The sequence below is a fragment of the Aquarana catesbeiana genome, linkage group LG09 (assembly GCF_042186555.1).
Source record: "Aquarana catesbeiana isolate 2022-GZ linkage group LG09, ASM4218655v1, whole genome shotgun sequence".
Classification (NCBI taxonomy): Eukaryota; Metazoa; Chordata; class Amphibia; order Anura; family Ranidae; genus Aquarana; species Aquarana catesbeiana.
The window spans coordinates 190,741,684-190,766,282 of NC_133332.1; the positions used below are offsets into that span (position 1 = coordinate 190,741,684).

General features: G+C 42.6%; 1 protein-coding gene across 1 annotated transcript in view; it reads right to left on the reverse strand.

Moving 5' to 3' along the window:
• CUL4B (cullin 4B) overlaps positions 1 to 21,973 on the reverse strand; it is a 121,012-nt gene extending 99,039 nt beyond the window's left edge. The window contains exons 1-5 of the mRNA XM_073599448.1: positions 21,775 to 21,973; positions 21,142 to 21,546; positions 4,769 to 4,884; positions 3,332 to 3,436; positions 951 to 1,019 (exon numbers count right to left, since the gene is read on the reverse strand). Of these exons, the coding sequence (XP_073455549.1) occupies positions 951 to 1,019; positions 3,332 to 3,436; positions 4,769 to 4,884; positions 21,142 to 21,546; positions 21,775 to 21,958 (879 nt within the window). The 5' untranslated portion in view covers positions 21,959 to 21,973. The remainder of the gene's footprint in view (positions 1 to 950; positions 1,020 to 3,331; positions 3,437 to 4,768; positions 4,885 to 21,141; positions 21,547 to 21,774) is intronic.
• Between the last annotated feature and the right edge of the window lie 2,626 nt (positions 21,974 to 24,599).

Below are 24,599 nucleotides of genomic sequence, written 5' to 3' on the forward strand. Positions count from 1 at the left end.
TTGGTAAACTTAAGCTTTAAAATGTAAGTAAACCTATGCAAAAAATATTAAATAAAAAATGAGTTTAGTTTTTAGCCAGTATATTAGCCTAATATGATGACCTACCTTGTAAGCAACACCCTCCGGCGCTGCAGTATCAGCGCATTTGCCCCCTCTTTCTACAAGGTTCAGATTCTTCAGCTGCTTGCTTGGCCCGGCAAGGATAGTGCAAATCATGTGCATGCACATGGGAGTCATCTCGGCACAGAAGCGTGCTGCGAATTTGCACTGGGGTGTGCATGTTAGGCACACAGTGTACACAAATGGTAATAGGCAGAGGTAAGCAGTTATGAAAGAAGAAATCAATAGGGTCTATTATGTCAAGATCCTACCAGTCAGCCATTTTTTTAATGTTTAATTTTACTTCCACTTTAAATGCAAATATTTTTTTCTCCTCCATTCACACAAGCAAGGTGAATGGAGGGATTCCTCTACTCTACCCCCTCCTTCATGCTAGGAAATTTCAATCCGTCTAACGCTAGCTTATAGAAGAAAACCCAAGAAAAGCTAGCTACAGTTTATAAAAATACATTCCCTTATTTGTGGAATTAAAAAGAGATTGTAAAGGTTTTATTATTTAAAATAAGAGACTGGATCAAGGAAGGTTTTCCTTGATCAGAGAATGCATTAAGGTAAAAAAACCTTCTGCTTCTATAATCACATTAAGTTCTGATGGCAGGAAGCCAGCCTAGAAATGCCCCAAAGATGCACTAATAACACCCCCCTGTAAGATACAATACTCTCCTCTTAAAAATGTGTGTGTGTGTGTGGGGGGGGTTAGTAGTGTGTGTGTGTGTGTGTGTGTGTGTGTGTGTGTGTGTGTGTGTGTGTGTGTGTGTGTGTGTGTGTGTGTGTGTGTGTGTGTGTGTGTGTGTGTGTGGGGGGGGGGGGGGATGAAAAAAATCACTTACCATTTGTCTGCAATGATCCTGCCAGCATTTATCTATTTTCTTTAGGAAAAGAACACTATCCAAAGAATCTGTAATTATTTTATTAAGGGAACACAAACCAGCAAAATACAATGCAAATTATGAACACCAGCAGAAATGGAAGTCCATTTTAAAGGCCGTGCACACATTTTCATAATAATATATATATATATATATATATATATATATATATATATATATATATATATATATACACACACATACACACACACACACAGTGGGGACGGAAAGTATAAAGTACACACAACAATCCATATTGACAGAAAACACAGAGTTGCAGGTTTGACATTTTTGCAGGTTTATTAAAAAAGAAAAACTGAAATATCACATGGTCCTAAGTATTCAGACCCTTTGCTGTGACACTCATATATTTAACTCAGGTGCTGTCCATTTCTTCTGATCATCCTTGAGATGGTTCTACACCTTCATTTGAGTCCAGCTGTGTTTGATTATATTGATTAGACTTCATTAGGAAAGCCACACACCTGTCTATATAAGACCTTACAGCTCACAGTACATGTCAGAGCAAATGAGAATCATGAGGTGAAAAGGAACTGCCTGAAGAGCTCAGAGACAGACTTATGGCAAGGCACAGATCTGGCTAAGGTTACAAAAAAAAAAAAAAAATTCTGCTGCACTTAAGGTTCCTAAGAGCACAGCAGCCTCCATAATCCTTAAATGGAAGACGTTTGGGACGACCAGAACCCTTCCTAGAGCTGGCCGTCTGGCCAAACTGAGCTATCGGGGGAGAAGAGCCTTGGTGAGAGAGGTAAAGAACCCAAAGATCACTGTGGCTGAGCTCCAGTCGGGAGAAAGTTGTAGAAAGTCAACCATCACTGCAGCCCTCCACCAGTCGGGGCTATATGGCAGAGTGGCCCAACGGAAGCCTCTCCTTAGCGCAAGACACATGAAAGCCTGGATGGAGTTTGTTATAAAACACCTGAAGGACTCCAAGATGGTGAGAAATAAGATTCTCTGGTCTGATGAGATCAAGATAGAACTTTTTTGCCTTAATTCTAAACGGTATGTGTGGAGAAAACCAGGCACTGCTCATCACCTGTCCAATACAGTCCTAACAGTGAAGCATGGGGGTGGGCAGCATCATGCTGTGGGGGTGTTTTTCAGCTGTAGGGACAGGATGACTGGTTGCAATTGAGAGAAAGATGAATGCGGCCAAGTACAGGGATATCCTGGAAGAAAACCTTCTCCAGAGTGCTCAGAACCTCAGACTGGGCCGAAGAACGAAGGAGTGGCTTCACAACAACTCCGTGACTATTCTTGAATGGCCCAGCCAGAGCCCTGACTTAAACCCAATTGTGCATCTCTGGAGAAACCTAAAAATTGCTGTCCACCAACGTTTACCATCCAACCTGACAGAACTGGAGAGGATCTGCAAGGAGGAATGGCAGAAGATCCCCAAATCCAGGTGTGAAGAACTTGTTGCATCTTTCCCAAAAAGACTCATGGCTACATTAGATCAAAAGGGTGCTTCTATTAAATACTGAGCAAAGGGTCTGAATACTTAGGACCATGTGATATTTCAGTTTTTCTTCTTCAATAAATCTGCAAAAATGTCAACTATATATATAGGTGACACTACATGTGCCACCACCATCTTCTGAAATGGGCCCTCACCAGAACCCAGAAAAAGCTTTGCCTTTGGTTTATATTGGGATAACCACTCCACTTTCCTGGCGTTTATCCAACACTATGCACATGGAATTTAAATGTTAAATGGAAGTGGATTTTGGAGAACATTGTAAAATACCTATATCATAATACCGATGATATTTTGAACTTGATAAATTTGAACTATAGATTGACATATTGATACATTGCACTTAATAGGTTTTTAGTTTTAAGGTTTGCGCACAAGGTGCAGACACCATTTCAGTGGCAATATCACATCAGCACTTTTGGATCAGCGCAGTTACATTTCAAACGTATAATGTTAGAATGTGCTAGTATGCATTATGTGAAACTTACCTTAACAAGAAGCTCTCCAGCGGCACGCTATTACCACTGACAGGGCTTCCATCTTCACCAGCTCCTCCCTCTGGGTTCACAGCCTCCAGTCCTTTGAATGGCCGAGCCTCGATGACGTCACTTCCGCGCATGAGTGCAGGAGTCACCATTTACAGCACAGGGCTCTGAAGGAAAAAACACTAAACTGTGTACGTTTGGGAGAGATTTACAGCCTCATTATAGGCTTACCTGTAGGTAAAACATTAACAAAAAGGCCTTTACCACCACTTTAAATCACATTTCATGATTCTACTGACTATATGACTATATAATAGGAATAGGGAATTCTGATTTAAAGGTCCACACAGAAAAGGATATTCTCTGAATTGATGAATTTGTGCTTTAATGTGGTCCTCACAGATCTGTCGCAACTGTTTGTAGAGGTTTGCAGAGATCTTATAAGAGCAAAGGTTCTCAACAGCCTGCAAGAAAACAATATAAAATGTCACAAGCTACATGGGATTAAGAAAAAATAAATATACTGTTAAAAAGACACTCTTACCTTGCCCATTCCATTGCAGAGAGAAGTGACATCATCACTCCTCATGTGACAGCACTTTGGCCTAGCGATTGGATCCTAGGCCTAAGCATTGTTACATGTCCCCCTAAACTCAGAAGCAATGGGCATTTGTCACCAGCAATGAAAGAAAATGAAGTGGTGGGGAGTGTATGCAAGGTCGGTGTATTGGAGGGGGGGGGGGGGGGGGCGGCTTCTTTGCAAAGACAATGACTTTGCCCTGAAAGGGTAATGTGACAGTGTCTTTTTAAGCATTCAATCATGTGGATAACATATTTGGTAGTACTTGAAGAAAGCCTGTGCTGAAAGAAATCCACAGGCTCCCACTGCTTTTGTCATTCTGAAACAACTGGTTAAGGGATGTCATGTTGTTCTAATGGCTGCAAATCTTTTCAAGCCAATGCCATGGAACAGGCATGCTGGAACTTAAATCAAAACTCCTGATTTTAGATTCAAGAAAAGTAGTGAGTTTCCAATTTTCTAGCCTGGCAATCTTTAAATCCACGTCCTAAAATTACTGCGAATGTGCTTTGTTTGACCATTAGAAAATAATGACCATTCCTGTCCTAAGCTCAGTGCATAGGCTCAGGAGGGAAATTACTGTGGATGGTTCAGAGAGCACACTACATTTAACAGGATGTCAAAATACCACAGGATATAAATGCCTGGCTCAAAGGAACACAGACATGTCAGCATCTGAGATCTGTACCTCTACAATTTGAGGATACTAATTACAATCCACTTTTTACTACAGATAAGCCTATAAGGCTTACCTGTAGCTACCGTGGATAGCGCCTAAACCTACACCCCTGTATCAGCATGTGCCGACGTCATCAGCACGGAAGCAACAGCATGTTCGTGCCATTGCATTAGCTGACGTGCCGTTACCAGCGGCTCCCACACGCAAGTCACGTCAAAGCAGTTTCAGCCAATCACATCGTTGGAGCCCACAATACCCGGAAATAACTCAGGGAGCGATGTCGCCGGCCAGAGCAGTGTGCCGGGACTGCAGCGGGGTGTCCGATCTAAGGTGAGTATTTCAAATGAGCTAGTATGCTATGCATACTAGCTCATTATGCCTTTGTCTTGCAGGTTTTTGTTTTATTTTATTATTCTTTTTTGTGGGTTTACAACCATTTTAATCTACAAGCGAGGGCACCAGAGCTTACTATCAGAGGCAGAATACAGCTACTTTAGGACAACCAAAACCTACACTTACAAAATTTGTTAAACTCACCTGATATAATTCCTCCAAGTTGTATTTTATTGAAGTGCTATTTTGAATGGCTTCTACAGCTTCTTTCAGTTTCTGCCAGGTTTCATCAGTGTAATTTTCAGGCAATTTTGGTTTATCTGTGAACACAAACAAATTGATCAAGTCTACCTAACCTACTACTTAAACCATGCAGTATAAGGCAAGGTTCACAATAGTGCAGCTGCCACTTAATCTGATTTTTAGTGCAAATTTGTAGTGCGACATCGCACACTTCTGACAAGTTTTTTTTTTTTTTTTCTTAAATGGGGCCAAAAATCGCACAGCAACCGCACTAAAGTAGCACAGGTACACTACTGTGCAAAAGTTTTAGGCATGTAGGAAAGATGCTGTAAATTCAGACTGTTTTCAGAAATAGAAGTGCTAATAGTTTATCAATTAACAAAATGGAAAGTAAATGAATAGAAGAGAAATTCAAATCAAAATCAATATTTGGTAGGACTACCATTTAACCTTCAAAACAGCATCAATTCTTCTAGGTATACTTGCACAGTTTTTGAAGGAACTTGGCAGGTAGATTGTTCCAAACATCTTGGAGAACTAACCACAGATCTTCTGTAGATGTAGGCTGCCTCAAATCCTTCGGTCTCCTCATGTAATCCCAAACAAACAGACTCAATGTTGAGATCAGGGCTCTGTGGGGGCCAAGCTATCACTTCCAGGACTCCTTGTTCTTTACGCTGAAGATAGTTCTAAAATTACATTGGTTGTATGTGTGGGGTTGTTGGCCTGCTGCAGAATAAATTTGGGGCCAATCACACGCCTCCCTGATGGTATGTCATGATGGATCAGTATCTGCCTGTATTTCTCAGCATTGAGGACACCATTGGTTCTGACCAAACCTCCAACTCCATTTGCAGAAATGCAGCCCCAAAAATTACAAAGAACTTCCACCATGCTTTACTGTTGCTTGCGGACACTCATTACTGTACCACTCTCTAGACCTTCAGCCAACAAACTGCCTGCTGCTACAGCCAAATATTTCAATTATTGACTCATCAGTCCAGAGCACCTGCTGCCATTATTCTGCACCCAAGTTCATATGTTTTCATGCACATTTGAGATGCTTAGCCTTGTTTCCACATCGAAGGTATGGTCCTTTTGGCTGCAGGACCACTTCTGGCCAGACTTCTCCAGACAGTAGACGGGTGCGCCTGGGTCCCACTAGTTCTGTGCTGATGGCATTGCTGGACATCTTCCGATGTTGAAGGGAAGTAAGCATGATGTGTCTCATCTGCTGCATTAAGTTTCCTTGGCCAACCACTGAGTCTACGGGCCTCAACGTTACCTTTTTTTTTTTTGTGCTCCTTCAAAAGAGCTTGAACAGCGCTTCTTGAAACCCAAGTCTTCTTTGAAATCCTTGCCTGGGAGAGACCTTGTTGATGCCATATACCTACCTTGTGTCTTGTTGCTGTGCTCAGTCTTGCCATGGTGTATGATCTATGACATAAAACCATCTTCCGCAACCTCATCTTAGTAGCAGATTTTGGCTGTTCCTCACCGAGTTGTAAGCATCCTACACAGTTGTTTCTGTTTCAGTTAATGACTGTTTCAACCTACATATGAAATTGATGATCATTAGAACCTGCTTAGTATAATTGGTAAATCATACATCTGACTCTAATCCTACAAAATACATGACTTTGTGCAAGTGTACAAGTGTAAGAATTGATGCTGGTTTGAAGCCAAAAAGTAGTCACACCAAATATTGATTTGATTTAGATTTTTCTTCTGTTCACTCACTTTGCATTTTGTAAATTGATAAAGAAAACAATTAAAACATTTTTGAAAGCACTTACTTTACAGCATTTCTTCACAGTACCTTTTCCAAAAACACAATGGGCACCACCGAAAACAATGCCATTCTCACCTCTGTGAAATTATTTGTGACTAAAGTCACATCTGAAATTACATTAGTATGAACTAGGCCTAACAAGTTTAAAAGATACCAAATGAAGCTAGAAAGAGTAGATTGGCTTTAACACAAGAGAGCCGTCATCATACACTGGGCTTCACCCAGGAGCACAAGAGTTCAAAAAAAGTATCCATGTTTGGGAGGTGGCCACACACAATTTAACCTCTTTGTAAAAAAACGATATACAAATTTTCATTAGGGATTGGGTATGCAGCATATAGGCCAGGCCTTCCAAACCATGTATTTATATAAAACTTAGACAGGTATTTACACTATATAGTATTTGGTAAATCTAAAGACAGACCAACTATAATGTCTGAAGTGTTCTCTAAAACTGCAGCATAAAAAATAAATAAATAAAAAATAAATAAATCTCACAAAAGTGAGTACACCCATCACATTTTTGTAAATATTTTGATATATATTTTTTCATGTGACAACACTGAAGAAATTACTTTGCTACAATGTAAAGTAGTGAGTGCACAGCTTGTAAAGCAGTGTAAATTTGCTGTCCCCTCAAAAATAACAGGGTTACAAAGTCTCAGGTGTGTTAAATTTGGTGTTATCGCTCTCACTCTCTCATACTGGTCACTGGAACTTCAACATGGCAACTGATGGCAAAGAACTCTGAGGATCTGAAAAAAAAAAAAAAAAAAAAAAAAAAAGAATTGTTGCTCTACATAAAGATGGCCTAGGTTATAAGAAGACTGCCAAGACCCTGAAACTGAGCTGCAGCACGGTGGCCAAGACCATACAGCGGTTTAACAGGACAGGTTCCACTCAGAACAGGCCTCGCCTTTGTTGACCAAAGAAGTTGAGTGCACGTGCTCAGCGTCATATCCAGAGGTTGTCTTTGGGAAATAGAGATATGAGTGCTGCCAGCATTGCTAGGGAGGTTGAAGGGGTGGGGTGGTCAGTGCTCAGACCATACGCTGCACACTGCATCAAATTAGTCTACCATACTGTAGTCCCAGAAGGAAGCCTCTACTAAAGATAATGCCCGCAAACAGTTTCCTGAAGACAAGCAGACTAAAGGACATGGATTACTGGAACCATGTCCTGTAGTCTGAGACCAAGATAAATTTATTTGGTTCAGATGGTGTCAAGCGTGTGTGGTGGCAACCAGGTGAGGAGTACAAAGACAAGTGTGTCTTGCCTACAGTCAAGCATGGTGGTTGGAGTGTCATGGTCTGGGGCTGCATGAGTGCTGCCGGCACTGGGAGCTACAGTTTATTGAGGGAAACATGAATGCCAACACATACTGCGACATACTGCAGCAGAGCACGATTCCCTCTTCCCTTCGGCGACTGGGCTACAGGGCAGTAGTCAAACATATTGATCCCAAAAACACCTCCAGACGGCCACTGCCTTGCTAAAGAAGCCGAGGGTAAAGGTGATGGACTGGCCAAGCATGACTCCAGACCTAAGCCCTATTGAGCATCTGTGGGGCATCCTCAAAACAGAATGTGGAGGAGCACAAGGTCTCCAACATACTCCATGACAACGTCTCCAACATACTCCATGACAACATCAGGGAGCTGGGGGAGTGGAAGAGGACTCCAGCGGCAACCTGTGAAGCTCTGGTGCCCAAGGAGGGTTAAGGCAGTGCTGGAAAAGGACGGTGGCCACACAAAATATTGACACTTTGGGTCCAATTTGGACATTTTCACTTAGGGGTGTGTTCACTTTGTTGCCAGCGGTTTAGACATTAATGGCTGTGTGTAGAGTTATTTTGAGAGGACAGCAAATTTACACTGTTATACAAGCTGTACACTCACTACTTTACATTATAGAAAAGTGTCATTTCTTCAGTGTTGTCACATGAAAAGATAAAATAAAATATTTACAGAAATGTGAGGGGTGTAACTCACTTTTGTGAGATAAAGAAATTATAATCTCTATCTTTTACACACACACACACACACACATTGTTTAACTGACTTGAACATACCCTTCTTCAATAATCACCAAATGGGCTCAAACTATAATGTTGTTATTTTCCAAACTACATTACTGACTTTGTTAGAGTGCCAGGTATAAGCAAGGGGGACAGCATGGAGCCTTCCACAAATATATGGGAGAAAATCTCTCAAATGGGAGGCAGTATTCTCATTTTAATGATTTTATTTCTCCCAATTTTACCTTCATATATCTTCTGTGTATGTCTTGGCATGCTGAGAGCCTGGAGCAACTGCACCTCTCCCATCCACAGCCTGGCGCTCCACTGAGCGCTGGAGGGGCAGATCAGAGCCAGCGATTGACAGTCACCACTCTCTGTTCAGTGAAGGTCACATTATCGCTCAGTTCTCAGTCTTAAGCCTGCTACGCACTAGTAGTTTTTTTTCGTTGAACCCAGCAGGGCTGAAGGAAAAAAACCTGGCAGCTCTGGAGGAGCCACTGTACTAACTATCCAAAGTTAGCTCAGCAATCTCCCCTGCTGTGTCATTGTGTTCTGACAGGGTGATGGGAGTCTATCGGTAGACCTTTTTCTGTCATGCCCCAGCGACAAAAGCCGGCGGAACGGCCACAGTACACACACCCTACATTTGGCCCGTATGCACCAAGAGCTCAATGGATTTCTGGCAAGATCAACAAGTATTTTACTGAGCTTGCAAAGAAGGAGAATACATGAGGAAATATGCATGTGTTGCAAAGACATACTGCTTATTTTTATTTTATTTTTTTAATTTTTTTTGGAGTTAGAGGGTTAAGGCTTCATGTACACTGGCAGCTCCTAACTAACTGCAGGAAAATGCACAACACTGCAAAAACGCAAACCACTTAGTTTTCTCCTTCACTGACTGGCACCGATAAGGCGGCACCGATATGTAAAATTGATGGGCACCGATAGGTGGCACTGATAGGCATCTAATGGGCACTGACTGGTGTTCTTGACGGGGCACAGACTGGCAGCTGATGGGCATATCTGATGGGGGCTGTGCTGATAATCAATGTACGATTTATCAGCACAGCCCCCCCCCCCCCCCCCCCCCCGATGGGGAGACACTACGATCGGCTCTCCCTGTCAGCACACACCGAGGAATGCCATTTACCGGCACTTCCTGGTTCACGCGATTATCAGCTGCAATTGGTCACAGCTGATCACGTGGTAAGGAGCCTCTGTCAGAAGCTCCATACCACGATCGAAGATGCAGTGTGTCAGATTGACAAACACATAACCAGTGATCGCCACACTGCGTGCCACCGCGCCGCATGTTATCCCGGTCAGGATAACAGAGCCACTTCCCGGCCGTCAATTCGCTATAGGTCGGGAAGTGATTTTTTCCCCCAAATAGCCAAAAATGAAAGACGCCTGTAAACTATAGAAAGCTAAACACGAGTTACCGCGTTTACAAGCTCTTACAGGCATTAGGCGTTTCAGGGACATTTGAAAAAAAAAAACAAAAAAAAAAAACAAAAAAAAAAAAAAAAAAAAAAAACACACCAACTGCTCTTAAATGTCCGTTTACCAGCAGCAGTGTACATGAGGCCTTAGCCATTTTAGCCTTTATAAACAAATTTAGAAAACCTAAAACAAGTTCTTAAATAACTGATGTAGATTATGGTACAGAGTTGGGAGACAATGTGTCCCCAAGAAACAAAACTGTCATATTCTTCAGCACTATATTACATAACTCTGTTATACCTTGTGCAGGGATATCAGACACTTTTGCATTTGCCCAGGCAAATACCAAAGCCTTCAACTATTCAGCCTTCCTACTTTCAACAGGAAAAATGCCAACAGGACTGGTGCTAACCATGGTGGGTTACTCCGCTCAGGTTATGCCCACCAGCACCCTCACAGCTCATTGAGAACTACAAGCTGTCAGGGGCAGTGGACGATGGTACTTGTAGTTCATTCATTCACAGAACTCTGAATGAAGAACGTGGACTTGCCGTTTTTCAATTGCGACAGCGGGTGCTGAGAGAAGATCCCTGGCCCACTGTCATGGGGGAGGGAGGGTGCAGGGGCTGGAACATGTTGCATGTTCCACCCTAAATTCAGGTAGAATATGTAACATGTTCCAAAGGTGAACTAAGAATTCAACACCAACCTTCCCACCTAGACTGGTAATACTGCTGTCTGTTTGGGCCCCCTGTGCTCATTTGTCAACAGTGGGGGGTACTGTAATGCAGCGGCTTTGTGACAGACCAGATCTTCAGGTGAAAAAAATTAATCATATAACGTCTGTCAAAAACACAGCATTTTGTGTTTTTTGCAAGTCCCCCTTAACAGCCCTAGATGTAGTTGAAAAGTGGATGTAAACCCCAAAAAAAAGGTTTTAATTAAGACTCATATCTGTTACAGCAGAGGATGTAATTTCATCTGTACCCAGTCTTGCCACAAAGACTTAAAGTGGATGTAAACCCAATGTCGTCCTTTCTAAACTACTGCCATAGGGGTTATCTATAAGGATATACATGCCTCCTGCATGTATCTTTACCTGTCACATGTCTCCCCTCTGTCTATTAGACCCGAAAAATCATATTCTGTGGGTGGGTCTGTTGTCTGGAGCTCGGTGGGTGGAGTCATGATGTCAGCAGACTCCCCGCCCACCTCTACACTCCTTGTCAATATGCATTTCTCCTGTTTATTTCTAACACTGAACTTCTGCTATGATCTCTAACATCCAGTGAAAAGACAGGAAAGTAACCACATGACTTCAGCATGCCAAATCATACTGAGGTGTGGAACAGCCAATCCTTGCAGAGCTGCTGAAGAAAGGAGTGGGAGGGAATTAAAAAATAATGCATGTCTTAGGCTAGTGCACGAGATATGTAAATCACCTGTCACTCACAGCAAGGGGGAGGATTTGACAAAGTTTCTCAGTTTGTCAAGTTTTATCTCACTGAACAATAAAAAAGAGGATTGCTCAGAGATGGATTAACTCTGTGTGGTAAGACTGGGCTCAAATGATAGGAAATCTTATACTCTACAGTACGATATAAAAAAAAACAAAAAAAAAACAAAAACATTTTTCGGGTTTACATCCACTTTAATCTAGCTCTGAGCAATCCTCTAATCTTTTGCAGCAAGATAAAAATGGACACAGAGAAATAGGTGTCCTTTTCTTCCCCCTTGCTGTGAGTGACAGGTGATTTCCTTATCTCATGCACAAGTGTGAGAGGCATTCTGTGTAGTTCACATCCCCCCTCCTCAATTCTCGAGCTCTCCCAGGATTGGCTTGCTCCCCACCTCAGCATGATTGGGCATGCTGAAGTCATGTGGTGACTTTCCTGGGTTTTGATTGGATGTTAGTGATCATGAAGCATAATCCAGGAGCCCAGCAGAAGTTCAGTGTAAGAAATATTGATGTCTGGCCAAGGGGGGTGTAGAGGTGGGCAGGGAGTTTACTGACATCACGACTCCACCCACCGAGCTCCAGACAACAGACCCGACCACAGACTCCAGAGTATTTCAGGGCTCCAAACAGCTAAAGGGGAGACATTTGACAGGTAAGGATAAATGCAGAAGGCATGTATATCTTTGTTGATAACCACTATGACAGTAGTTTGGAAAGGATGAGAGTGGGTTTCCATCCACTTTAATGACCAGAGTATTTTTTTGCGATTCGGCACTGCATCGCTTTAACTGACAATTGCGCGGTTGTGCGACGTTGTACCCAAACAAAATTGACGTCCTTTTTTTCCCACAAATAGAGCTTTCTTTTGTTGGTATTTGATCACCTTTGCGGTTTTTATTTTTTGCGCTATAAACAAAACAAAGAAAAAAAAAAAAAAAAGCGTCAAATTTGAAAAAAAAAAAAAAATATTAATATTTTTAACTTTTTGCTATAGTAAATATCCAACATTTACTTTTTAAAAAACAAAATTTCTACATCATTTTAGGCCGATGTATATTCTTCTACATATTTTTGGTAAAAATATAATATTGATTGGTTTGCGCAAAAATTAGAGTCTACAAAATAGGGAATAGATTTGTGGCATTTTTATTATTTTTACTAGTAATGGTGGTGGACAGATCAGACACTTGACGCTTTTTTGATCAGAGCTAAGAATAGCCACTGATTACTGTATAAACATCACTGGCAGGGAAGGTGTTAACACTAGGGGGCGATCAAGGGGTTAACTGTGTTCCCTATGAGTGTTTCTAACAGGGGGGGGGGAGCTTACTGGGACATGACAGATAACTGTTCCCGACCACTAGGAATAGTAGATCCTTGCCTTGTCACCTGTCAGAACGAGGAAATGCCTTGTTTACATAGGCATTTCCTCGTTCTGTCTGTGTACAAGTGACATAGAGTCCTCCTGACCTGCAGAGTTACGGCGATTTGAACAGGAGAGCCATATGCCGCCGTCAAACGTCAGCTTGTCTTAAAGCGGTTAAGGACCAGGCCTATTTTTCAAACGTGCTGTTAAAAAGTTAAAAGCATTTTTTTTGCTAGAAAACTACTTAGAACCCAGAAACTTTTTTTTCCAGGTACCCTAAAGAATAAAAATAGCAGTCGTTGCAATACTTTATGTCACATCGTAATTGCGCAGCGGTCTTACAAGTGCAAATTTTTTTGGAAAAAATAAATATTTTTTTAATTCAAAAAAGTGTAAGACAACAGTAAAGTTAGCCTCATTTATTTTATATTGTGAAAGATAATATCACGCCAAGCAAATTGATACCAAACATGCCATGCTTCAAAATGGCAACAAACTTTGACCCTTAAAAACTCCATAGACAACATTTAAAAATTTCTACTGTTGACCAGTTCAGAGTTACAGCGGAGGCCTTTTACTAGAATTATTGCTCCTGCTCTAATGATCGCGGCAATACTTCACATGTGTGGTTTGAACACCATTTTCATAAGCGGGCGCGACTTACACTGTCCTTTTAAAAATGTATTTTGGGTCCTATTACAAGGAAGGTAAACATGACAGGACCTCTTTAATGTGTGATCTGGGGTCAAAAAGGCCTCAGATCTCACATTTACACTTAAAAGCAATAAAAAAAACAAAAAAAACAAAAAAAAAAAAAAAAAAACACATGTCCCATTTGAGACTATTGGGCGGAAGTGACGTTTGATGTTGCTTCCGTCATCCAATGTTATGAGCCGAGTGGGGGCCATCTTTCCCTCACTCGGCTCCATGCTACTAAGGGGAAAGGATCAGACAGTCCCACCACCACCGGCAGCTCCGGTAAGCGGCGTGGGGTGCACCTCTCCCGCCGCCAATAAAAGTGATCTTGCGGCAAATCCACCGTGGAGACCACTTTTATCTAAAAGAGGACCGCCCGCCTTTTCAGAAAATACCGGGGTTATGGCAGCTATCTGCTGTCGTAACCTCGGTATTCTACGTCAAAGTACTGACATAAGGATGGCAGCTGGTCCATAAGCGGTTAAAGTGGATGTAAACCCTCACATATACCCAGTGAAGTGAACAGCTTCAGATGATAGACAGAGATGAAACAAATCTCCCTACATAAAGTATTAGATGTATATCTGCTGTCTTCAGCTTTATATATTCTTTAGAAAGCTCCAATCATGTTACAGATTTTCTCTTCCTGTTCAACATGGAGTGTGAAGTCTGGGCATACAGCCAAGACAGCCGATTGGAGGAAAGGCACACACCCCCTCCTCCACATGGGCAAAGGAAGCAAGTAATGTGCAGAGCTGTGCTCTGACATGGCAAGCTGTCTGCTAATTTATAGCACCCACCCTGACACAAAACTCAGGCTGTTTTTATCTCCTGTGTCTGAGAACTTGTCAGACGTTATCATGCTGATAACAGAAGAATGGAGCAGAGGAAAGCCAGGGGCTTTGAAGAGAGATAAGAAAACATTGCAGATATATGAGCCCAGCTTAAATTTCATGAATCGGGTTTGCATCCAGTTTAATGCAGCTCTAAAACATAATTGCAACATAATTTTTTTTTTTTTTTTAAATGGAAGCAGTGCATTCACACACAGTTGGTGCTTATCACATTGCACTATACAGATGTAAGGGTGTTGCTGTGCCATTTATTTTCCATGACACAAAGGAGTGGCTCAAGAAGAAGCACATTAAGGTCCTGCAGTGGCCTAGCCAGTCTCTAGATATTAATTCCATAGAAAATATGTGGAGGGAGCTGAAGGTTCGAGTTACCAAACGTCAGCCTCGAAACCTTAATGACTTGGAGAGGATCTGCAAAGAGGAGTGGGACAAAATCCCTTCTGGGATGTCTGCAAACCTAGTGCAAACTACAAGAAACGTCTGACCACTGTGATTGCCAACAAGGGTTTTGCCACCTAGTACTAAGTCATGTTTTGCGAAGGTGTCAAATATACTTATGTCACTCATTAAAATGCAAATCAATTTATAACTTTTTTGAAATGCGTTTTTCTGGATATTTTTGTTGTTATTCTGCCTCTCACTGTTAAAATAAACCTACCATTAAAATTATAGGGCTGATCATTTTTGTCAGTGGGCAAACATACAAAATCAGTAGGGGATCAAATACTTTTCTCTCTATGTTGTATAGCAATTTTTTTCCTATTTTTACCATTAGAATAGTCTATGGATGTCCTCTCAGAACCCCGCTCCCTGCAGCGTGCATCCAGCGCACTGACTGAACTGTAATCACACTGACCACACTCTGATCACAATGAAAGCACACTTGCCGGATTTTGGCATTCCTTTCCTTACATGTTGTCACAGCGTGAGGAGAGGAAAGCCGGTATTCAGCAAGTGTGACAGAGGACATTTGCACTGATAATCAGGGCACTAATCATCAGCGTGGCACATCAGCGCAGCCTCGCCATCGCCCATCAATGAACGGGAAAAATTACATAGTTAGGTTGAAAAAAGAGACAAGTCCATCCAGTTGAATTTTAAAAACAATAAATAAAATAAAAAATATTGTACAATCCAATACCCAATTTTATACTCACAGTTGATCCAGAGGAAGGCAAAAAATCCCAGCAGAGCATGCTCCAATTTGCTACAGCAGGGGAAAAAATTCCTTCCTGATCCCCCAAGAGGCAATCGGATTTTCCCTGGATCAACTTTACCTATAAATGTTAGTACCCAATTATATTATGTACATTTAGGAAAGTATCCAGGCCTTTCTTAAAGCAATCTACTGAGCTAGCCAGAACCACCTCTGTCGGGGGTCTATTCCACATTTTCACAGCTCTTGCTGTGAAGAAACCAATTCTAAAAGTAAAAATTTTATAACAGAAACTAAGAAAAAAAACTTTTTTTTTTTTCAAAACTTTTGCTTTTTTTCTTTATCGATAAATAAAAAACCCAGCGAGGATTCACCACCAAAATAAAGCTCTAAAATACAAATTCTGTTTGGGTACAGTGTTGCATGATCACGCAATTATCAAAATGTGACAGTGCTGAAAATTGCCCTGGGCAGGAAGGGATTAAAGTTACCAGTAGGCAAGTGGTTAAAGAGTACGTGAACCCAGCATTTCACATTCCTGATATGTGCATGCTGTACCATATAGAGAAGTATCCTGTTCCCTTTATATTGCTTCCTTTGTGTGAAATACCTGGTGTTCCTGCCAGTTCCACTGCTGTCCAATTAAAAACTGACCACACTAAGCAGGAAAACACACCGTGGTCAATTCTCTAGCTGTGCTCAGCCTGCACTCCTCCAATGATTAGACCTGTCACGACACTCCTCCCCCACCCCCTGCACAGCCTTTCACTGGGAAAATTAGTGTGCTGCTGTTTCTCCTTCCCTCAGCCTTTATGCAGCTGAGCACAGAGATTATGTCATCACTTGTATAAAAATTAAAAAAAAGGGGGGGGGGAATATTTATAATGTCTTTATATCTATCCACAAAATGGTTTGCTAACTGAATGGGTAGTTTTACAAGGTGAGGGTTTACAATCACTTTAAACCATATAAAAAGCTAAACTGTAAGAACCCTTGAGATTTTAAATAGTTTATCTCCAAACCAACTGTCCCTTTTGCTGGACAGCTTGGTCTTTACGTGAAAAGAAAAAAAAAAAAAAAATTATCGGCCTGTGTAAAATTCATAATCTTAACCGCTTCAGTACTGGGCACTTTCATCCCCTTCCTGCCCAGGCCAATTTTCAGCGCTCAACTTTGAATGACACAATATATATATATATATATATATATATATATATATATATATATATATATATATATATATATATATATATATATATATATATATATATATATATATATATATTTATTTATTATATTTCAACTTTTTAAAATCATGAATTTAAAAGAGGAATTCATTGTTGGCCATTATCAGGCACCTTTAGCACAAGAAAAATCATCCCTTTAAAAATTCTATGTATGTCTTCACACTGGTCCATTGCACTTCCGTTGTGGTGTTAAAAAAAAAAAAAAAAAATCTTCATTGCTGCATTTTGTGTCAGTTTAAAAAAAATAAATAAATAAAAAACTGCACGAAAAACACACCTCCCCATTGAAATGCATTGGAAAAAGCAGCAAGAATGCATCAATAATGCAACCGTGTTACATTTTTGAGTCACGACCTATGAAAAACACACCATAAGCACAGTAAAATCATGGTAAAATCACGTGCATTTTCTGTGCCATTATCGGCATCTTTTTCGGGAAAAATCTCGAAAACACCATTTTCGGCTACCGAAATTTCAGTGCATCTCTAATAAAATAAACTTTATTAACATTAAAATTGCCTTGAGAATGTGTTCCGCCCATTGCTTTTTAGTAGCCTTTGGCCTTCATGACTGGACTGCAGCAGAACCTGCTTCAAACTACAGTTCCCACTGTGGTCTGATGGTTCTCTGTGAGGGCTAGAGGTAACACCAGAATGTACAGTTGTAGTTTTAGAGAGCATACTTCAGCACTGTCACAAGAGTATAGGACTTGAATACTTATGGAGTCCTCTGGCAGGATCAACAGACATATTGGGGACTAAGGGTCCATTCACACTGCCTACACACAAAAAATGCTCAGTTGTAGCATGAGGGCTGCTGTCAGTTTTCCAGGTGGGGAGGGAATTGTGCAACGCACCCTTTGGGTATTTACCTTTATTGGAGATGCACATTTTCATGCCTCCACACAACAGCATGCTGCACTGTAGTGCCATGATCTCTGGTGCCAACCAGTGCACGGCAGGGGGAAAAAAAAAAAAAAAAAATGCAGCACATCTGCATTTTTTCCCTGCGCACTACACAAAGGTTGTGGTGTGAATGTGGCACAAAGAAAATAACTGTTTTCTTTGTACCCTTGCAAAGGCCTTTATGAGTCTTAAACCCCTTTCACATGGGGTGGATCTGTCCAAGTGGGGGGAGCTCTCTGCTGAGCAGGCAGATGACAGGTCCGTGTCCACTCTGCCATGCAGAGCAGACAGGGACAAAGCCTGGTCTACTATTTGGGGCGGTCAGATGGAAATGGACTGCATGTCCGTTCCCATCTGATTTGATCAGCAGATTTTGTTTTGTTGCCCTTTGGGAACAGGCAACATGTGTCACCCGTTTTTAGGGTGGAATATTTAACATGTTCCTAATACTGCAGCAGCTGCCCCCTCCCTGTGGCAGAAGTAGGGGGAAGGAATTTCCTGTACTAGTGGTCACTTTTTAAAATCAGCGCAGCCGTTCGGGGCTCCACCTACACAGCTGCGTCATTCATACACACAGCTGTGTGTGTAAACTACAAGCCCCGACATCCTTTGCAGCTGTTGGCTTGTAGTTCTCAATGAACTACCACGGCACCGTGATAGTTCATTGGTTTGTTCCTGTTTGTGTATCTTTATACCTGTACGGCCAGGCAGATACACCGACAGGTCTGCAGGAGACCTGCATGGCACCAGTGATCTTCTGATCTTCGCTGGTGCAATGCTTTACAAGCTTTAAAAAAGAAAAATATAATAAATACACTTTTTTTTTTACCTACAAAAAAGATAAGCATTTATTATTTTTTTCTAAAAGGTGAACGTATCCTTTAAATGGCAATGAAATCAAAGAACAGAAAACACTGCAATGACCTGCCACAGCCCAAAAAGTCACTCTGAAGTGATAGGAAGGTCTTTTTTTTTTTTTTTGTTAACATGGAAAAAAAAAAAATAAAATTTATACACAAACACACACATGTCCTATGTACCTGCTCTGGTCAACAATATAGCAAAAGGTGTTCCCCGCTCTCTCTTTCGAGTGCCCCATAAGCAAGCTATGTGAGCACCCGGGTTGGTGCGCTTCCAAGATGGGCTGTGTGCCTCCATAGACACACTCGGCATGGCTCAACCACGCGCCCCCCCCCCCCCGACTCCCCCCTCACAGGAGCCTATTGCTCCCGCTGCTCACAGTATAGTCTGTGAATCCAGGAAGAGAGTAGAGCTCCTGGGTCATGAGAAGTGTCAGGTAAGTGTTTGAGGGAGGTGGAACTTTACCCATAACAACTTAAAAAATAATGTTCTTTTGCAAGGAACATACATTCCACATTTAATAATTCTGCTACCAGATTTAGTTTGTGCTGTAAATCGTCTCTAGCATTGCTCCTGACCTGGGGGGGGGGGGGGTTCTACTTTAGAGAGGGACTTCCTGTCCCACATCCTCCTTCCGCCCACAGGCCGCCTAGGCAACTCCTCCTCGCCCCTGGGTGGTCCCTCCCTCTCTGCAATCTTCTGGGACACGTGACAGGTCCCAGAAGATTGTCTGTCCACTGGGAGAGCGCAGCGCGACTCGCGCATGCGCATTGTGCGCCCGGCCGTGAAGCCGCAAGCTGTCACGGCCGGGTGCCAACAATTCCAATGGATGCGCCAAGGAGAGCGGCCGCATCGCTGGACCGTGGAACAGGTAAAGTGTCTGTTTATTAAAAGTCAGTAGTTAAACTTTTTGTAGCTGCTGACTTTTAAATTTCAAAAAAGCCTGGAACTCAACCCATCGATTGAACTTAAAAAAAAAAAAAAAAAAAAAAGTTACATAGCCCGGTGGGATTTTGATCAGTGGTTCTGGTGCGACCCCAATGTGAATTGAAGCGTATGAGATTAGAAGTCCCACCTGAACTGGACTGAAATTGCACAGGACTTTTTTTTTTTTTTCAAATCACACCGTGGCAATTATTTTTATATACATACACAATTGTTTTGCCTTACATTTCTATTTTAAATTGATTGTAAATATTCACCATTTGAAACAAACCAATCAGTTTAATGCAGGGAAAGCATTAAAGTGGTTGTAAACCCTTACATATACTCATTGAAGTGACTGGCCTCACGTGAAACAAATCCTCCCACGAGCGATGTACCCGTTTATCTGCAGCAATCTGTCCTGTACAGTCTTCTACAGCACACAGAATCTGTCAGCAGCACAAAGAAGTGGGGTGGGGAATCTGAATTCACACACTGCACAGCTAAAACCTGGTACACACTTATAGGGTGCTTTTTTTTTTTTTTTTTACTCAACCCAGCAGGGCTGAACAAAAAAAAAAAAAACTGACAGCTCGGGAGGAGCCGCTGTACTATCTGATGTTAGCATAGTGATCTCCCCTGCTGTGCTATTGTGTTCTGACAGGGGGACAGCCCCCCGCTAGAACACTCTGGTCAGTGTACATATTTGCCAGCACACCAGGGATCTTGAATCACCATCCAAAGCTTTATAGTGAAGAGAGATCACATCAAAGAGACAAATGCAATGTTTCGCAGTGGCGCAGGACCCCTTCATTAAGCATGTGACGAAGGGGGTCCTGCGCAACTCAGAAACGTTACACTTGTCTCTGTCATGTGATCTCTCTGCACTATAAACCTTTGGACAGTGATTGAAGATCCTTGGTGTGCTGGCAAATATGTATACTTGTTTGACGTTTCCAGGATCCAGCTGGTAATCGTTACAGCACCCACTATTGATGAGCCTTGTTTTCCACAAAGTCTGCGATAGGAACATAGACAAGAACACTCCGGTCAGTACTCGCAGCCATTGGCTGAGTGTCCTGATCAGGAGCCGATCGGCAGAGCTTTTTCAATCATGCTCAGGTTGGCTTCTGTTTGACCGACTGCAGTACACACGGGTCAAACGTTGGACGGTTTCTATAGAACCAGCTAATGCCAACATTTGGCCTGTGTGTACTAAGCTTTAGGGAGAAGAGCTCTTAACAGAGGGGACACCAGGGTACAGGGACACCCCCCCCCCCCCCTCAAGAACAGCTGAGGCTGTCAATCACTTTGTGTGATGGAGCTCTCCTCCCCCATCTATCTCTTGGTATCAGGAAAAGCTGTCAGAAGTGACTCATGTTTCTAACAGAGGAACCAGGTAGCAGAGAGACATCACACTCCGAGTTTTGGATAGAAACAAGTACACAGTGTAGGAAGATGTGCTTTGTTCAGATTTCCTGTCTGAGGTTTACAAGCACATTAAGGTACAATGAGAGCCAATTGAATTGCTGACCACGCATACACCCCCACCAGGGTAAACCCCCCCCCCCAGACAGCCATTTGTGGGCACAGGAGAAGCAGCTCTACCTTTGAAGTTCTTGATGACTAACTTCTTGGCTGAGCCAGGCTTGCTGTTGGCAAAGCTGGAGACGGGGGAGGCTTTGGTGAGCCCATTGGCATGGTGGCCGGCAGCCACAGGGGAGATGAGCAGGTTCTTACTCCTCAGGGGTTGGGGGGTGGCAGAAGAACAAGAGGAGGAGGAGGGAGACTCCTCAGCCATCTTCACATCGAGTCCTAGAAAGTCCAGGCTGTCCTCAAAGCGGAGCTTCTTCTGGATGTGATTGGAGGAGGAGGACGAGGAGTTCTTCTGGGGTGCGATGGAGTCCAAGTCGTCCTTGTCACTGCTGTTACTGTTATTCAACTTTCTCTTCTTGGAGCTGCTGTTTCCCTCAGCCTTGACCTCCTGAGCGGGAGGGTTGGGGGACGATAAACCTGAGGGGAACATGAACACAGAACACACATCAATCAAAGGAGAGTCTCTGTCCCAACACACACCACCCCCCGGCTCCGGCCTGGCTCTGCGCTCCGGAAAGGCCACTCTCCGCTTGTTTATTGTCACCACAGAAAAGATGGCCTCACTTCCTCTCACAAGGCATCTCGGGTAGAGCGGCCCCGACTGCCTCCCCCCCTCACAACCACCGAACCGTACGCCTCACTTACCGGAAGGGCTGGCGGCGAGGTCTTTCATAATGCCCGACCGTGCGGGCCTCATCCGTCGCCTTTCCCTCGCCGAGCTGTCGCTCTGATTGGTCCCGGCGGGGAGTTCGGGGATTGGGAGGGATTGAGCGGGGTGCTGAGGATCAGCGGGAGGAGCCAGCCTGAGGGCGTCCGCTTCCCCGTCCATGATGTCACGAAGCGAAACGAGGCTGCTATTGGCCGGGCCTGTGACGTGAGGTCATCCGCGTGCCGCTTGGCTCCGCCCCTTTCACCTGACTCGTGTAGCGCTGCGGCTTAAAGGAAGTGTGTTGTTATTAAAGGGGGACTCATCTATGGGGGGGACTCTATGGGGGCCGCGCTCACTAGAGTCCTTTACAAACCTTTTATGGTATGCTTGGTGTGTGTGTGTGCTGTATACCAACCTAGCCACATGCTGTGACTGAGCATCTCAGCTTTACAATGTTATCAGAGAACCTGTCAGGTCTTTAAAGCTGCTACACATTTACATAGTTCCCAATTGTCCCTGATTTGGAGCAATGTTCCTCTTTCCACCTTATTTGTCCCTCATTTTGGTCTGATCCTCATAGCTGTATATAAAATGCACTTTTTATCTTTCAAAAAGTGTTTCCCAGTGCTAAACCTTTCATCCAAATTCTAAATTGCTGCATTTGTACATTTTAAAAGCCAATATAAAGGAAAAGTAGTGGTAAAAAAAAGTCCTTGTGGATTTAATTAACCTTTTTTTTTTGGTTAATTCTCCTTTAAGGGGGTGTGGCAGGGGGCGTGTCCCATGCCTACATACATTTGTTAGTAGGTGTCTCTCATCCCCATCTCAAAATGTTGGGAGGTATGCATTTACAATCTCTTTCAACTGTCTTATGCTAGGACTTGCCTAATTGCAGACTGATTCAGAAGTCACAATGCAGATATTTGCCAGCACACCATGGATCAACAAAAGCCAGTCCAAACTGATTTTTGTTTTGCATGATCACATCACAAAGTGGTGCAACGTTTCGGAGCCACGCAGAGCCCCTTTGTCAGGCATGATGAAGGGGCCCTGCGTAGCTCCAAAATGTTGCACCACTTTGTGATGTGATCATGCAATAAAAAAATCAGTTTGGACACTATTTTGTTGACCCATGGTGTGCTGGCAAATATCTGCAGAAGTGATACTAAAAGCAAACTGTTTTTATGTAAAGTAGAATATAGGCAAAACTTTTTTTGTTTTGGATAAAGCAAGGGAGGAATATAACCCCCGCCAGATTTTTTTTTTTTTTTAAAAAGGAGAAGTCGAGCCTGAGCTAGTTTTGGCTGGGCATCTCCTATGAGTCACAGGAGTGCAATTCAGTTTGCACTCCTGTGACCCGTTTTTAGCAGAGAGCGGTCTGAAGTCGGCTTTCTGCTGACGTCACAGGAATCAGTACAGGCACCCCGTCCTCACGACAATAAAGTCTGGATCCGCCAGGTGCCTGGACTGACACCTGAGCCTGAGATGGCCGCTCCCCACCCCTCCACAGCTCAGCGCTACAGTGAGCGGGGAGGAGCAGAGCGGAGAGCTGCTGATTGGCAGCTCTTAGCTTGGGGATCTATGAGAACTGAGCCATCAACGATGTTCGATCGCTCGGTTCTCAATGTAGAGGCGCCAGGGGACAGATGCAGCATCGGACCGATACTGCATCCACCTAGATAAGTATAATTAAAGAAAAAAAAACAAATCTATACTCCTCTTTAAAGTAAAAAAAATATATAAGGAACCAGATAGTTGTGCATTGGAGGGTGGGTGAAATGCAAAAGAGCAGCAAAGTCCCTGAAAGGGGTGAAGATCCGCTTAAGCTCTGATGATTTGTTCAGAACACAATGGTGTGTGGAAGAGGGTTAGTGTGTATTTTACAGGTGGTAATCTCAAATGAAAAAACGACAGAACATCAGGTTTTTTTTATGTAAATACTTATTTATTGAAAGACTTTTTATTTACTTTGTATCTGTTTACTGCAATATTGTATATGTATTGTTTTGGTTATTAGACAGTATCATTTGTTAATATAACAATTATGTATAATGAAGCACAGGTTATTTTGCACAGATCGCACTTGATTTTTTTGCTATATATTTTCGTGGATGGGCTCATCGACACAGATGCTTTGGCTTGTAAAGCCTAAAAAACACAAGAGTTTTGGGGCAAGAGGGAGGCACAGGGGCAGCACACAGCAATCTACCAGCGGCATATCTGAATCAATTTAAGGTTGAATTACTCAGTGGCTGTACATGGATGAATTGTGTTCCAAGGGGTACTCTTGTTTAGGGCCAGGAATTTTGCGATTGGGGCATAAGTCCCTAAATGGTCCTACATTAAAGTACCACTCAGGATTGCTTACATCCACCATATATTTATATAGTCTGCACTCTGCACCTGTGCCTCCCTTTAGCCTTTAGCCAAAAAAGTGTTTTTACGCTATACACTGACGTGCATAAGCAGCATAATCTGGAGTTTTTATATATATATATATATATATATATATATATATATATATATACATACACACATACACACACACACACACACACACACACACACTATAATATAGTGGGTAGATATAAATATATATACTGTATACCGGAGATCTTCAAACTACAGCCCTCTAGCTGTTGCAGAACTACACATCCCAGGCATTGTAAAACTCTGACATTCACAGACATGACTAGGCGTAATGGGAATTGTAGTTCCTAAACAACTGGAGGGCCATAGTTTGAAGACCCCTGCTGTATACAGTGGATATAAAAAGTCTACACACACCCCTGTTAAAATGTCAGGTTTATGTGATGTAAAA